Here is a 15576-nt window from a genome sequence, read left to right on the forward strand (position 1 = left end):
TATCTGAGAAGCAGAATTGGAAGCTTTCAGCAGCTTGATTCAGAAAGCTTTCATGAGGCTTGGGAGCGTTTCAAGGAGTACACACAGGACTGCCCTCACCATGGTTACACTGATGTGAGCTTGCTGAACATTTTCTATAATGGAGTTCATGAAGAGAGTCAAGATGCCATGGACACAGCAAGTAATGGTGATTTCATGACCAAGACTGTTGAAGAAGCTTACACCTTGCTGAACAACCTGTCATCCAGCAAAGCAAACCGCAAGTCAAGGTTTGACACCAGCCAGAAGGGTGTTGGTTATGAATCCAAGAAGATAGATGAGCTGAATGCCAAGATTGAGATGCTTCTCAAGAGAGATCAGAAATCTGTGAAATTTGTGGAGGAGCAAGGCTATCGTTCCTCACAAGAAACTGTTGGTGATGATTCAGATGATATGCAAGCTGATGTGAACTACATTGGTGGTCAAGGAAACTACAACAGAGGCTACAATCAGAACCTTGGATGGAGTCAAAATCAGCAAAATAATCTGTCTTACCGGAGCAACAATGTGGAGAATCCACAACATCAGTCCTACCCTCAGGCAGGAAATAGGCAGAACCAGAATCAGAACCAGAGTGTGTTCAACCAAGGATATCAGAACAGAAATCAATATCAGGGGAACAACTCGGGCAACTCAGGATTTCAGCAAAGGCAGCAGTACAACAACTACCAGAATCAAGGGAATGCCTCTTCGTCACAGTCTTCTCAGGATAACGAAATTAAGAAGATGCTGCAAATGGTGCTAGAAGGTCAGAAGAATAGCACTGCAGAGATAAACACCAAGGTGGATAACATGTATGGAGAGCTTAATGGGAAGTTTGAAACTTTGAACACCCATTTGAAAGTTTTGGAAAAGCAAGTTGCTCAAACCGCCTCCAGCAGCAGAACAGCACCTGGATTTCTACCAGGGAAGTCAGAGACGAATCCCAAGGAGTTTGTGAATGCTGTAACACTTAGGAGTGGAAAAACGATTGAGGGATCGAATGAGAAAGAGATCGACCGATCTAAGGAACAGATCGACCGATCCAAGGGGAAGGAGATCGACCGATCCGGTCCATCTGGATCGACCGATCCCGTGCCAACGAAGCCAAATTCCTCTGAACCTGAAGAGGTGTATGTGGCGCCTCCTGCTTATGTTCCTAAGGCTCCATACCCATCCAGACCAAGGCAGAAGATCAAAGAACGTGAGTACGAGAAGCTAAAGAACCTTGTTGGGGAGTTACATGTGAGATTGCCATTCGTTGAAGCGGTGAAGATGGTACCTTCTCTTAAAAGGTACATGAAGGAGATTCTTACCGATAAGATGAGCCTAGAGCGTGGTGTGTTGATGCTCAATGAGGAATGTAGCGCAGTTCTACAAAATGTCATGCCTAAAAAGCGTGAAGATCCCGGAGCATTTGTTCTACCATGCCGCATTGGATCACTTACCTTTGAGAAGAGTCTCTGCGATCTGGGTTCAGGAGTGAGCCTAATGCCTTTCTCTGTCTCTGAGAGGCTAGGCATGACGAACTACAAACCTACAAGGATCTCCTTGGTCCTTGCTGACCGATCAGTGCGAAGACCAGTCGGTGTACTAGAAAACATCCCTGTTGGTGTTGGAAAGGGATATGTGCTTACCGATTTTGTAGTTCTGGAGCTGGAAGAGGAACCTAAAGATCCTCTCATTTTGGGCAGACCGTTTTTAGCTACTGCTGGAGCCATGATTGATGTACAGAATGGGCATATAGACTTACGTCTAGGAGACATGGCGATGAGATACAATGTGGAGAAGGTGCTGAAAAATCCGACTATTGATGGACAGACTTTCTGGGTTGATACATTGACTGAACTGGTGGAGGAAATGGATGAAGAGTTGCACACTGATGATCCTCTACAAGTCGCATTGACCCAAAGGGAGAGTGAGTTCGGGTTCATGAACCAAGAAGTGGTTGGATTTTCTGAGATTTTGGATTCAGCCTCACCGATTGAGAAGCATGTCGCCTATGTCAGCCTTGAAGACTCAGGCACCGATAAAACCGTCAAACCGTCATCCTCCCAACCAGATTGGAGTGAGGAGAATGCTCCAAAGGTGGAACTTAAAGCCCTCCCAGCTGGGCTGAGGTATGCATTCTTGGGACCGAATTCCACATATCCTGTTATTATTTGTGCTAACCTGAATAATGTGGAGACCGCTTTGCTTCTTTCAAAATTGCGAAAGTATAGAAAAGCATTGGGGTACTCTTTGGATGATATTACAGGTATTTCTCCAGATCTTTGCATGCACAAGATTCACTTGGAGGATGAGTCAAAGACGTCCATAGAGCACCAGCGAAGACTGAATCCCAAACTGATGGAAGTTGTGAAAAAGGAGATTCTAAAGCTGTTGAGTGCAGGGGTGATCTACCCAATTTCAGACAGCACTTGGGTGAGCCCGGTTCATGTGGTTCCTAAGAAGGGTGGCATCACTGTCATCACAAATGAGAAGCTGAGCTGATTCCTACCAGAACAGTCACAGGGCATAGGATGTGCATTGACTACAGGAAGCTAAACTCAGCCACAAGGAAGGACCACTTCCCACTTCCTTTCATTGACCAGATGCTGGAAAGACTAGCCAACCACCCCTACTACTGTTTTCTCGATGGCTACTCCGGGTTCTTTCAGATACCCATTCATCCAGAGGACCAAGAGAAGACAACATTCACCTGTCCATACGGTACTTTTGCCTACAGGAGAATGCCCTTCGGATTGTGCAATGCTCCTGCCACTTTCCAGAGATGCATGATGTCGATCTTTACTGATCTTATTGAGGACATTATGGAGGTTTTTATGGACGATTTCTCAGTCTACGGTTCTTCATTTACCGACTGCCTTGCTAATCTGTGCAAGGTGCTGGAAAGATGTGAGGAGAAGAACTTGGTGCTAAATTGGGAGAAGTGCCATTTCATGGTGAAAGATGGCATTGTTTTGGGTCACAGGATATCAGAGCAGGGTATCGAGGTTGACAAAGCAAAGATTGAAGTTATGACCAGCCTACAGCCTCCTAGGATAGTGAGGGATATTCGGAGTTTTCTGGGACATGCCGGTTTTACAGGAGGTTTATCAAAGACTTCTCTATGATAGCGAGGCCACTCACCCGTCTGCTGTGCAAAGAAGCGAAGTTTGTTTTTGATGCTGACTGCCTCGCTGCGTTTCAGATTCTCAAGAAGTCTCTAGTCAGTGCTCCCATTGTGCAGCCACCAGATTGGGACTTGCCATTTGAAATAATGTGTGACGCAAGTGATTACGCGATTGGAGCTGTTTTGGGGCAGAGAAAAGACAAGAAACTCCATGTGATCTATTATGCCAGCCGAACGCTTGATGATGCTCAAATCAAGTATGCTACCACTGAGAAGGAGTTGCTGGCAGTAGTTTATGCTTTCGAGAAGTTCAGGTCCTATTTGGTGGGCTCGAAAGTAATTGTGCACACAGATCATGCAGCCTTGAAGTACCTGATGACGAAAAAAGATGCTAAACCGAGACTCTTAAGGTGGATCTTACTGCTACAGGAGTTTGATATTGAGATCAGAGACAAGAGAGGAGCAGAAAATGGAGTGGCAGATCATCTTTCCCGAATGAGAGTGGAAGCTGAAACACCACTGGATGATACATTACCCGAGGAGAATGTCTATGTGATCACCTTGCTGGAAGATGAGTATTTGGATCAGGCTGATTGCTGTGTCATGAGACAAATTCAGGATGATCTCCCATGGTTTGCAGACTTTGCAAACTACCTATGTGCTGGAATTGAACCACCGAACCTGAAGGGGTATGAGAGGAAGAAGTTCATGAGAGATGTGAACCACTACTACTGGGATGATCCCTTCCTCTACAAGAGATGCTCAGATGGTTTATTCAGGAGATGTGTTCTGGAGAATGAGATGCAAGGGATTCTTTTCCACTGCCACAGTTCAGAATACGCAGGCCATTTTGCAACATTCAAGACGGTTTCTAAGGTCCTGCAGGCTGGTTACTGGTGGCCTACACTTTTCAGAGACGCCCATGAGTTTGTCTCAAAGTGTGATGCATGTCAGCGGAAGGGCAACATCAGTAAGAGAAATGAGATGCCCCAAAATTTCATCCTTGAAGTTGAAGTTTTTGATGTATGGGGAATTGATTTTATGGGCCCTTTCCCATCTTCTTATGGAAATGAGTACATCCTGGTTGCGGTTGATTATGTCTCCAAGTGGGTGGAAGCAGTAGCCAGCAAGACAAATGACTCTAGTGTTGTCAAGAAAATGTTCAAGACAGTCATTTTTCCAAGATTCGGGATCCCGAGAGTGGTTATTAGTGATGGAGGCTCTCACTTCATCAACAAGACGTTCGATAAACTGCTGAAGAAACATGGAGTAAAGCATAAGGTAGCTACACCTTATCATCCTCAGACAAGTGGGCAGGTTGAAATATCGAACCGAGAAATCAAGGGGATTTTGGAGAAGGCTGTAGGCAAAACAAGGAAAGACTGGGCTGTGAAGCTTGATGACGCCTTATGGGCGTATAGAACCGCCTACAAGACTCCCTTGGGCACCACTCCTTTTAATCTGGTCTATGGAAAGTCTTGTCACCTACCTGTGGAATTGGAGTACAGTGGTTTTTGGGCAACGAAGTTGATGAACTTCGACATTAAAACCGCTGCAGAAAGGAGGATGGTTCAGTTGAACGAGCTGGACGAGATTCGGTTGAACGCCTATGAGAACACCAAAATCTACAAGGAAAGAACTAAGGCGTGGCATGACAGAAAGATAATCCCGAGAGACTTCGCTGCTGGAGACAAAGTCCTTCTGTTCAACTCTAGACTCAAGCTATTTCCAGGAAAGCTTAAGTCTCGTTGGTCCGGACCTTTCACCATCACAGAGGTTAGACCTTATGGAGCTGTTGTCTTGGAAGAGAATGGGAGGAAATTCACAGTCAATAGGCAGAGGCTAAAACCTTACTTCACAGATGCAAAACCCGAAGAAGGAACCAACATTCCTTTATCGGAACCCGATCTCGCCTAAGGACAACAAAATAGTCAGGCTCGCGACTTTAAACAAGCGCTGAGTGGGAGGCAACCCACATGGTTTGATTTTCTTTCTCTTTTGTGATTATGTTTTCTTGTGTGAATTGATTTTTGGTTGTGTTTTTAGATGATTTTCAGGCATGTATCACGATCAGGCATAGATCGATCGATCCTGGATACGTAGAACGGTCGATCTCAGAAACAGATCGGTCGATCCGGGTGAAACAGATCGGTCGATCTAAGGTAGGTATTGTCCGGTTTAATTTCACTTAGTTTAAACCGGAAAACACCCATACAAACACCCAACTCGCGAAAATTCGATCAAAACACTCATAATTTCATCTTCCTCTCCTCTCAAACTCTCTCAAACCTCTCAAGAACAACCAATTCGATTTCATTCATTTCTCATCCGATTTTTGTAATTCTTGGTGCGAAACTCATTAGTTTTTCAAGCTCTATCCATTTCTACCATCAGTTTTCATCAAGACACAGGTATGACTCTCTAAATTTAGAATCTAAAATCGCCCTAGGGTTAGATGTAGGGGAATCTCCGAATTCTAAATGGAATGGCATCTAGGATGGTTTGTTTGTGATGATTATACTCATGGGTTATCTTGATTGCCAATTTCGTGGGTTGAATTGGGATTTTAGAGAAATAATTTCCAATGGTCATAATGTTGATAAAAGTTCAAATTAAAACTGAAATTCTAATTGTTTGAATGAAATGCTTGAATATTCATGATGATTAACATTTTGCAGCATGATTTCTTTAAGCAATTATGAATTTGGAACTGAAAAATAAAAATTTTAATTTTGGACTTTAATTGAAAAACGAAAATTGGAATGGAGTTTGATGTGTTATTTTGAGTTTTGAGAAGAGATGTGTGCTAAATTTTTACATGTTTAGGGGATTGATCAGAATTGATTTTATAAGAGTGTTTTTCTATTTGTCTCTTACTTGGGTCTTGATGAATTAATTTTGCAGATAATGCCTAAGAGACAGAAGAAGCAGGGTGAGCATGGGAGCTCCTCGGTACAGACTGCTAGGCTCAGCACAAAGGGCAATTTCCGAAAGACGGATAGGTCTCATCCTGCGAATCGAGAGATAACCCAGCAGTGGGATATACATGATGATGATTTCTACGAGCAGATGAGGGGAGTGGAAATATGTCCGTCGCGCTTCGCTCACAGAGACACTACAGATGCATTGGGGATAACCGAGGATATTGAAGCCTTGTTCGAGAAGATTGGCCTGGGGTACATCTTCGATCTCCACTGTGATTGCTATGCTGATTTGACCAGGCAGTTCCTCGCATCAGCCCGCCTCTACCATCCTGACGAGGATAACCCGGTAGCTGATAAGGCAATGTTCTCCTTCATTGTGAACAGGCAGTTCCACTCCATGACCATCTTTCAGCTGTGCGACGTCTTTGGGTTCGGGAAAGGACGTCAATCTTGTGTTCCTGACTTCCCGGAACACAATGATTTCTGGAAATTCATCGCTTCAGGAAACTTCATCTCTCGAGAGGCCAAGCAAGCTAGAATTCGTAGCCCTGTTCTGCGATATGCAGTGAGAGTGATCAGCAGTGTTATCTATGGGAAGACAGAACCCGCTGCAGTGACAAAAGATGAGCTAGCTCTTCTGTTCATCGGGGCTGGACACCTATGGCCTCAGGGCGCAGACATTACCTATGTTAGCGGGAAGGACATAAACATAGGAGCTGTGATCGCGGAGAAGCTTGCGTACTTCAAAGTTTCAGACACGAAGAGATGTGGGTTTGGAGCGGTTATCACACAGATCTTAAGGCAATGTGGAGTGTTTCTTCCACCTATTGACAGAGTGGTGGATAAGAAGGGGATGCATCAGAACTTTTTCGACATGAGAGCACTCATTAGCAGCCACTACCTCACCGGCCCTTGGCGAGGTAGCATCGACAAGTCAGCCCCTCATATCTACCAGTTCCAGGACCCACAAGGGAGAGAGCAATTTGTCAAACTACCCGATACCGCCATCACCGAGCTGACTGATCCAGGTGCCCTCATATTTCTACCACCGCCTGCATCTCTCTGCACCAGACCCGCGACACTGAAGAAGAAAGGAGTCGCATCATCATCGACACACCAGCAGGCACCACATGATGATATAGAGGAGGAACCTGAAGATGAGGAAAGTCTTTTCCCCACGGATTTCACTCCGTATATGCTGCCACCAGCACCTCCCGCTACTGCATCCGCTGCTGAGATCAACGCTTGGTCCATCAAGAGCCATCAAACCAACAACTCCATACTGCTGAAGATGTGGAAGGGAATCTGCAACATTAAGAAGGGATGCGCATCACAGCCAGCTGTTTCTGGAGATAGCGATGACGACTCAGGCGCTCACGACACCGCTGCTGGACCTGAGGCAGCGGAGGACTCTGATGATGATGGAGCATTGGAGAGGCGCTCGAAGAGGCGCACTGACCGCAACGCCTGATCGGTAATCTCTCTTGGAATTATTTTCACACCGAGACGGTGTGAAGTAAGTCTGGGGGAGGATGCTACTTATGTACCATATTGCTATTATTTCTTTTATTTTCTTACTCTATCGGATTTGATTGTGTTTTAAAAAAAAAAAAAAAAAAAAAAAATCTAAAAACTCTCTACGTATTTTTATCAGACCATGTGATGATTATTAGACTATTTCCTTGTGTGTTGTGCATTACATTTCATATTGGCCATTTTTCAGGACTGTTAGCGCAGACAAACCGAGGAACCACTTGACCAAACAACCTCTCCTTAAATCTTTTATCAAGTCTCGGTGAATTGTAATCGACTCAACTATTTTTGACCATTAATGAATTTAATTTCTTTTGACCAGGAATCAACATCAGGAAACGGTACACCATATACACATTCAGGATTTTCTTTACCACATTTTACCACTCTTTAATAATCCTGAATGGCCAGACTCATCAATAGTTTGGTACCACACCTACACCTTACCCTTTTATTTCATCTCCATGCATTCTTACACGCTGATTATATGTGCATACATGTGCAAAAACAATGGAGAGATTAGGGTAGACATGGTTCATCCGACTGCTTAGGTAGGATCGGAACATTTAGGTGGTTAGACACGGACCTGTGTGTCTAGAGGTGTAAATAGAAAAATTGGGTGTTGTAAGTGTGTGATTGCATCGCAGTGTATATATTCGATTTCGGTTTGTATAAGTTTTCGTTCTGAAAAAAAAAAAAAAAATAATAATAATAATAATAAAAAAAAAAAAAAAAAAGTTCATGTTTATATCTCATTCAGTAGATTTGATTTAGACATTTTATTTTTATTTTGTGTACCAGAGATGATGCGTTGTTTAAATTTTGGGTTAGAGTTTGAGATTTGTTGGGTTTTGATCATTTGAGACTTGAGCAGTTCGAAAACGTGGTTATCAATATACTCGGTTTCTCCAGCGATTTTGCATAATGTTTTGCATTTTTTGTTATCGCTGATACCCACAAACACTTGAGCCTCACCTAATTAAACACTAAAACAGCCTCCCAAACACCAAGCCCGTTATACCTGATGGAGATATCTTTGGTGGAAAGGTCACGCCCTTTTTAATGAATGTAAAGAGTTGATTACTTGAAACTGAGACTTGCAGGTCTGAAATATGGAAAGGTTTGCGCGGTCTTGGTGGGGATTTGGAACGAATGCCTTGACAGTCTCTGATTTAAGTGGTTAGCGAAATCACAAGGTAAGGTCTACTGAGGGTTAGTGAGCTCCCGAATTTTAATCCTCTTTACTTGAGGACAAGCAAAGATTCAAGTCTGGGGGAGTTGATATTCCGTGTTTTTAACGGTTTTAAACTCGTTTTGGAGAAATTAAATGGTCGGTTTTAATTAATGTTTTGGTCTATTTGATGCGTTTTGGTGTTCTTAAGTGTAATATGCAGGTTACTAGATAGCTTGCAAGAAAAGAACGCATTCGGGATTTATTCAGAAGCAAGATGGACCGAACAATGGACCGAATGAGAAGTATTGATCGCACAGGACGTGAGATCGACCGATCCGGTACATGTGGATCGACCGATCCCACGCTTTCATGCACTAGATCGACCGATCCGGTCCATGTGGATCGACCGATCCCACGCTCTACGGGCTCCACACGCACAAACGAGCTTTTCACTCCTTTTTACCCACTCCACTCAATAATAGACAGAGGAACTCGACCTTTGGGACTCAGAAAAGACCAGGGGCGACCAAGAAGGAGATTTACAAGTTCTTGAGAGAGATTTGAGAGTTTTGTACTTGTTTTGTGTGATTTGTGAAGATTTGTAAAGGAGTTCATCTCAAAACCATTTGGAGAAGATCTTCTGAACCTTTCCTCTGTTTTAATACAATCTTATCATGTTTTCTTCATTAAAATCGTGTTGTTCTTGCTTAGTTATGTGTGAGTAGTCATCTAGTTGGGTTTAGGGGTTCTCATAGGGGATTTCTTGATGTTTTGATTCATAAAACGTGTGTAGACTAAGGGATTACGTTTTGGTTCTTCATTTAATGGATTTCTTACTGCTTGAACTGAATTGATCACTTAGTTCATGATATCAGATTGTTTGATGCACCGAAAGTGATTGTTTGAACTTCCGAAAATACTTTAGATGAGCAAAGTGTCCTTAACCCTCGGAAGTTGATGTTATTGCGCTTTGTGAACATATTGAACCTGTTCTTAATGCTTGTTTAGAAATTGAAACTCAGCGGAAGTTAGTGTGGAGATTTCTATAACATAGAGAATTAGCGCTACGGAAGTAGGTTAATTCTATTATCGTGTTTGAGTTCTAGACGGTTCTTAATATATCCCTGTGTCTGCCATTAATTGTATCTTGATTAAAAAGAAATCCCTGAGAATTCCCAATGCCCAACGTTTGTTTTAAAATAGTTTTCAAATCGTTTAAATCATCTTTTTACAGCTTGTTTATGTTTTGTGACACCTAAGAAAATTAAATAAAAACCATCAAAAATATATATTGATTCGCTGTAGCTATTAACTTGTCTGCAACTCTACGTGTGATCATCGGTCCCTGTGGATTCGATCCCGCATTACTACTGCGTACTTTACTGTGCACTTGCAGTTAGATAATCGGGTTAAAACTCGACACATCACATCCCACGAACTTGCAAACCTGTTCATTAACCCTACCACACCTCTGCTTACATTGACTCCACTCCCTAGGAACGGAACCAACGAGCAGAGGGCTTGCATTCACACACTCCTCTATGCGCTTCCAAAATGAGCCAGCCTTCTGCTCATTACTCACGATTGGATCCTTGCTGGTGTTCAACCAAGCACTGATCAGCACCACATCTTCTTTGGTTGTCCACTTCCGCCTTTCCGCAGGTTTTGGAACCTCAGAACAACCAATATCTATTGGTTGACTGCTTTCGGAGGCAAGGAGGTTAACGAACCCGTGAGAGTTAAGGGAAATTGGTTCCATTTAGTTTTAGATAGAAGTTTTAAAAGTTTGGTGTGTTTTGAGATGTGGATCATGCCTATGTTTTAATACTAGTTTTAGTGTTAGAAAGTATAACAAATTGATTACGTGTGTGTGTTTGTCTAACTACCAAGCATTGATTAAACTAGTTTAAGTATGGTGTGTGTGTTTGGTTTTTCGTGTGTCTGTTTGTTGTGTGTGTTTTAATTACTCTATACTTGTTTTAGTGTTTGGTGTGTGTGTTTTAATGACTTTATAACAAGTACAACATAGGTATAACTACATAGATATCATTGAATGAACATCAAATAAATTTTAAAAACTCAACTACACCGATTTGATACACAACCATTCACTACCATTGAATACGCAACTACCTATAATTTTTAAAACTCAACTAAGTGTGGTTAAACTCTAGCTAGCTACCACTGTAGTTAACCAGTGTAGAGTAAGGGTTACCTTTTGTTTTCAGTCGAAGCAGAACTTCTCCAAGACCTCAACCTGCATAGAGAGGTTATAAACCTGCCCAGTGAGGTTATCAACCTCTGCCTGTACATGAAAGAACAATCATACAGTGTTAGTCAATGCATAAAAAATTAAGAAATATTTTACAAAATTGAAATCAAATTAGAATCTAGTTACCTCCAGTCTCTGAATGTGGTTATTGACCTCCGACACCCAATTTATCACCACCTCCACCTCCACCTCCTCCAGACGCTTAGTGAGGCGTTCGATCTGCTCCTCGACACCAATGACCCAAGGCTGACGATAACGAAACCCATCAGCCTTGGTAAGAAGAAAAAAAAAATTGAATCAATAATCAATCTCGTTTAAAAAATAGAAAATTCAAAATACAATTAAGAACAACTGTACCTCGTAGTTTTTGCAGGTGAAGAACCGCTTCCCAGGAAGAGTGTCGTAGTCGTCCTTCCCACGAACCTCGTGAATGATACTGCCACCACAGGGACACCTTGTCGGATTCCCGTACTCTGAATCAGCCACAGAAGAGAGCATGTTGATGTACTCCTTTGTCCTCTTTGAATCTCTTATCTCTGCTGCGGGATCCATCTGCATCAGAAAAAACGATTCCTTTTAGAACCCTAACTATAAACTAAATCGATTACAAATCCCAAATAAACGTACCCGCATGACGATTTTAAACCAGAAATCTATACCCCTTTTTCGATTTCGAACCCTACGACAAAACCCCCAAAACCATAAATCAAAACCCCTAAATCGATTTTTAACCTAAAACGCTTTCGACCCCAAACGATTGAATCAATCGGTGAAACTAGTGGATACTCACCTCAGATCGTCTACGAGAGAGTACGACGTCGATTAGATCGAAGAAAGAAGAGAAAATGATCCGGCTATCGCGTCGCACGAAAAATCGCCAGGGAGAGAACGAAACCCTAGCTTTAGAAGAGAGAAGTGAAAATGAATAATCTATCGCGAATCCCTTTTTTTCTCCGTCTACACGCGGACTCGCGTGTCCACTCTGCTATCGACGCGTGGCTTGACCCCGTATCATACGGGTTCACCCGCAAGAGACGGATCACGATATTAGACCCAATAAACATTTTTTTTTAATCGAATGGGCCTAGGATCCCGAGCCCGTGATCCGGTTATAAACCGTCGATGCGGAAGCTCTAACATTAAACAATTAACTTGAACAAGATAGAGAACCGAGACAAGATCAACCCATAAACATCCTAGCAAATGAACCGTTGAAGAAAGATGAATGATAGAGAATCATTGAAAGCCGAACTTTTTTTGGGGAAGAACCGAGACCGCAACTCAATCTATTGCTTCGGAAACTTTTATGAAATAAACCAAAGTAAAATAGACAACCCCGCTTTTCTAAAGCGAAGTATGCTCTTCTTTACTGTGCTGATTGTCCTAGGGGACTCAACCTATATACCATAGTGTTACAGAAAGAATACGAATCAAATAGCAAACTAAAAAGCCGTCAATAGTTGTTACAAAATAATGAGCTAACTTATTCCTTGATTGACAAAAAAGGACAGATGCTACATACAATGAGATTGAGATAGAAAAATAACAAACAAACAAACAAAGCTACAAAATCAACCTCCTCCTGCCCGTTTAAGTTGATGGGGGCGAGGAGGGGATAACCGAATCGGGAGTTTGAGATGATGGTGTCCACGCATATAGAAGCATGCCCAGTACGAGGATGACTGTGCCTGCCACAAACCCTGTTGGAAGTGCAGATGCGACTCCAAGGTACGGAAAGGGAAGCGTGAAGAAGTAAACCGCTATGGGCACTGCACAGCCAAAGCCAACACAAGGTTAAATATTGTTAGAAATGTGTTTCACCATTCCTTAAAAACAAGTTTGGTTGATTCTTATCTCTAAGATATCACAGAGATGACCGTGTGATTGATAGAGAAGGCTATAAGGAGACATATGTTGTACCTGAAACGGTGGATGCTAGAGACTATTGGCAAGTCATCTCAAGCCCAACCGTCTCAAGCCCAACAACTGAAGCCCATTCCAGCAAATCATCAAACCTCTTCAACGGCTCTCTGCGACAAAGACAGAGCAAGAGAAGAGAAAAGAAAGGGAAAGCAGGTCATGACATCACCAAGTGGTCCTGGATTGTACAACTCATTCTCGGCCTTAGGATCTCTTGGAGAAGAAGGATGATAACATGTGTAATAGGAACTAGGGCTTCCATTGGTTTCTATTTAAGCAATCTCAATCTATTGTAAAGAGAGAGAGAGGGAAAAAGAAGCAAGAAATAGAAATCTCAGTTTCAGAATCTTATTTCTTTACACTTTCATGGTATCAGAGCCATGGAAGCTGTTGAACTCTATTCACCTCCTTCACTAAAGATAGTGAACTCAATCACTGTTAAGCTCACAGAAAGAAACTACTTGTTGTGGAAGAATCAGTTCGAAGCATTTCTCAACGGTCAACGTCTCTTAGGGTTTGTTACCGGAGCTACGCCTCGACCACCTGAGACTCTCGCCGTTCCAGGAATCAATGGATCTACAACTCCTGTTATAAACCCTGACTATCACACTTGGTTCCAAACAGATCAGGTTATCAAGTCTTGGTTGCTTGGTTCTTTCTCAGAAGACATACAGAGCCTTGTTGTCTCCTGCTCAACCTCTCACCAGATCTGGGATGCGTTAGCCAAGCACTACAACCGTCCCACGTCGTCACGTTTGTTCGAACTCCAGCGCAAGCTACAGACCGTGGCCAAGCTAGATAGATCTATGACAGACTATCTCACTGATGTTAAGCTTATTTGTGACCAGTTGGCTTCGATTGGAAGTCCTGTTCCGGAAAGGATGAAAATTTTTGCGGCTCTTCAGGGTTTAGGCAAGGACTATGAACCTCTCATAACAAGCATCGAAGGTTCTGTGGACATGATGCCAAATCCTAACTTGGAAGATCTGGTTCCGCGTCTTCACAGCTACGATGCTCGCATCCAAAGGTACAATGCTCCCACAGACGTCTCTCCTCATATGGCTTTTAATACTCAGAAAACAAACTATCAAGCTGGGTACTACAACCAAGGAGGAAGAGGTCAGTCTAATAGACGTTTCGGAGCTAACAGAGGCCGTGGTTCCTTCTCCACGAGGGGAAGAGGTTTCCATCAGCAGTTGTCTTCTCCAATGTCTAACTCTGGTTCCTCTGCATCGTCAATCTCGTCTGATGAAAGACCGTCGTGTCAGATCTGTGGTCGTGGTCGCTATGGACACAGTGCGTTAAGATGCTGGCATAGGTTCAACAACACTTATCAAGAGGAGGACTTGCCAGTTGCTTTGGCAGCTATGCGCATCACCGATGTTTCTGAGAATGCTGGGGCAGAATGGTTTGCCGATTCAGGAGCCACTTCTCACATAACCAACTCGCCACATCATCTAGCCTACAGTCAACCTTACAAAGGAAACGATGCAGTTATCATTGGAGATGGTAACTTCTTACCCATTACTCACGTTGGCTCTGCGGACATAGCTTCTACGTCAGGTACCTCTCTTCCTCTTAGAGATGTTCTTGTTTGTCCCGGGATTACTAAGTCACTCTTGTCTGTTTCTAAACTCACCAATGACTATCCATGCTCGTTTGAGTTTGATTCTAACCAAGTGTGTGTAAAGGACAAGCAAACGCAAAGCCTTCTGAGACAAGGCAACACCCGTGAAGGTCTGTACAGTCTCAACTCTCCGAAGCCTCAAGCTTTGTACTCAACAAGACAGATAGCAGCGAGTGATGAAGTGTGGCACAAGAGGTTGGGACATCCACAAGATCAGACCCTCAAGTACCTGAGTCATAACAAGTTTATTTCAGTCAATAAAAGTACCTTGAAGATGTGTGATTCATGTCAACTAGGGAAGAGTTGTAGGTTACCGTTTGTTGCGTCTTCTTTTGTAGCGTCTAGGCCCTTAGAGAGAGTCCATTGTGATCTCTGGGGTCCATCTCCTGTTACCTCTAATCAAGGATTCCGTTTTTATGTTATATTCATAGACAACTTCTCTCGCTTCTGTTGGTTACTCCCTCTCAAAGCCAAATCAGACTTCTTCAATACATTTGTGTGGTTTCAGAAGCTGGTTGAGAACCAGTTGTCACAGAAGATTGGAATTTTTCAGTGTGATGGGGGTGGTGAGTTCATCAGCAAACGGTTTCTGGCTCATCTTAAAGACAGTGGGATACAACAGCTCATCTCGTGTCCTCATACGCCGCAACAAAATGGTTTAGCGGAGAGAAAGCATCGTCATGTTACAGAACTGGGACTCACAATGATGTTTCAGAGTAAAACACCTCAAAGATATTGGGTCGAAGCTTTCTACACAGCTAACTTCTTGAGTAATCTTTTGCCGTCCTCAGCTTTACAAGACAAGAGAAGCCCCTTCGAAATACTAAACGGCAAAGCACCAGACTACTCTTCTCTCAGATCGTTTGGCTGTTCATGTTATCCTATGTTGAGAGATTACGCAGCAACGAAGTTTGATCCTCGATCTCTTCACTGCGTTTTTCTTGGCTACAACGACAAATATAAAGGGTATAGATGTCTGTATCCACCAACGGG

The 15576-nt window shown here is 43.0% G+C and overlaps 1 protein-coding gene and 1 non-coding gene across 2 annotated transcripts; both read right to left on the bottom strand.

Moving 5' to 3' along the window:
• On the bottom strand, positions 1-107 carry LOC125582710. Its single transcript, XR_007320166.1, has one exon. It is a non-coding gene; the product is annotated as a small nucleolar RNA R71 (small nucleolar RNA).
• Positions 108-10160: 10053 nt separating this feature from the next.
• LOC106377788 (glutathione S-transferase T3-like) lies at positions 10161-10523 on the bottom strand. The gene has a single exon (XM_013818030.2). It carries the CDS (start codon positions 10521-10523, stop codon positions 10161-10163), a length of 363 nt encoding a protein of 120 aa, XP_013673484.2.
• Positions 10524-15576: the final 5053 nt, after the last annotated feature.

Source organism: Brassica napus, chromosome C2 (genome assembly GCF_020379485.1).
Source record: "Brassica napus cultivar Da-Ae chromosome C2, Da-Ae, whole genome shotgun sequence".
NCBI lineage: Eukaryota > Viridiplantae > Streptophyta > Magnoliopsida > Brassicales > Brassicaceae > Brassica > Brassica napus.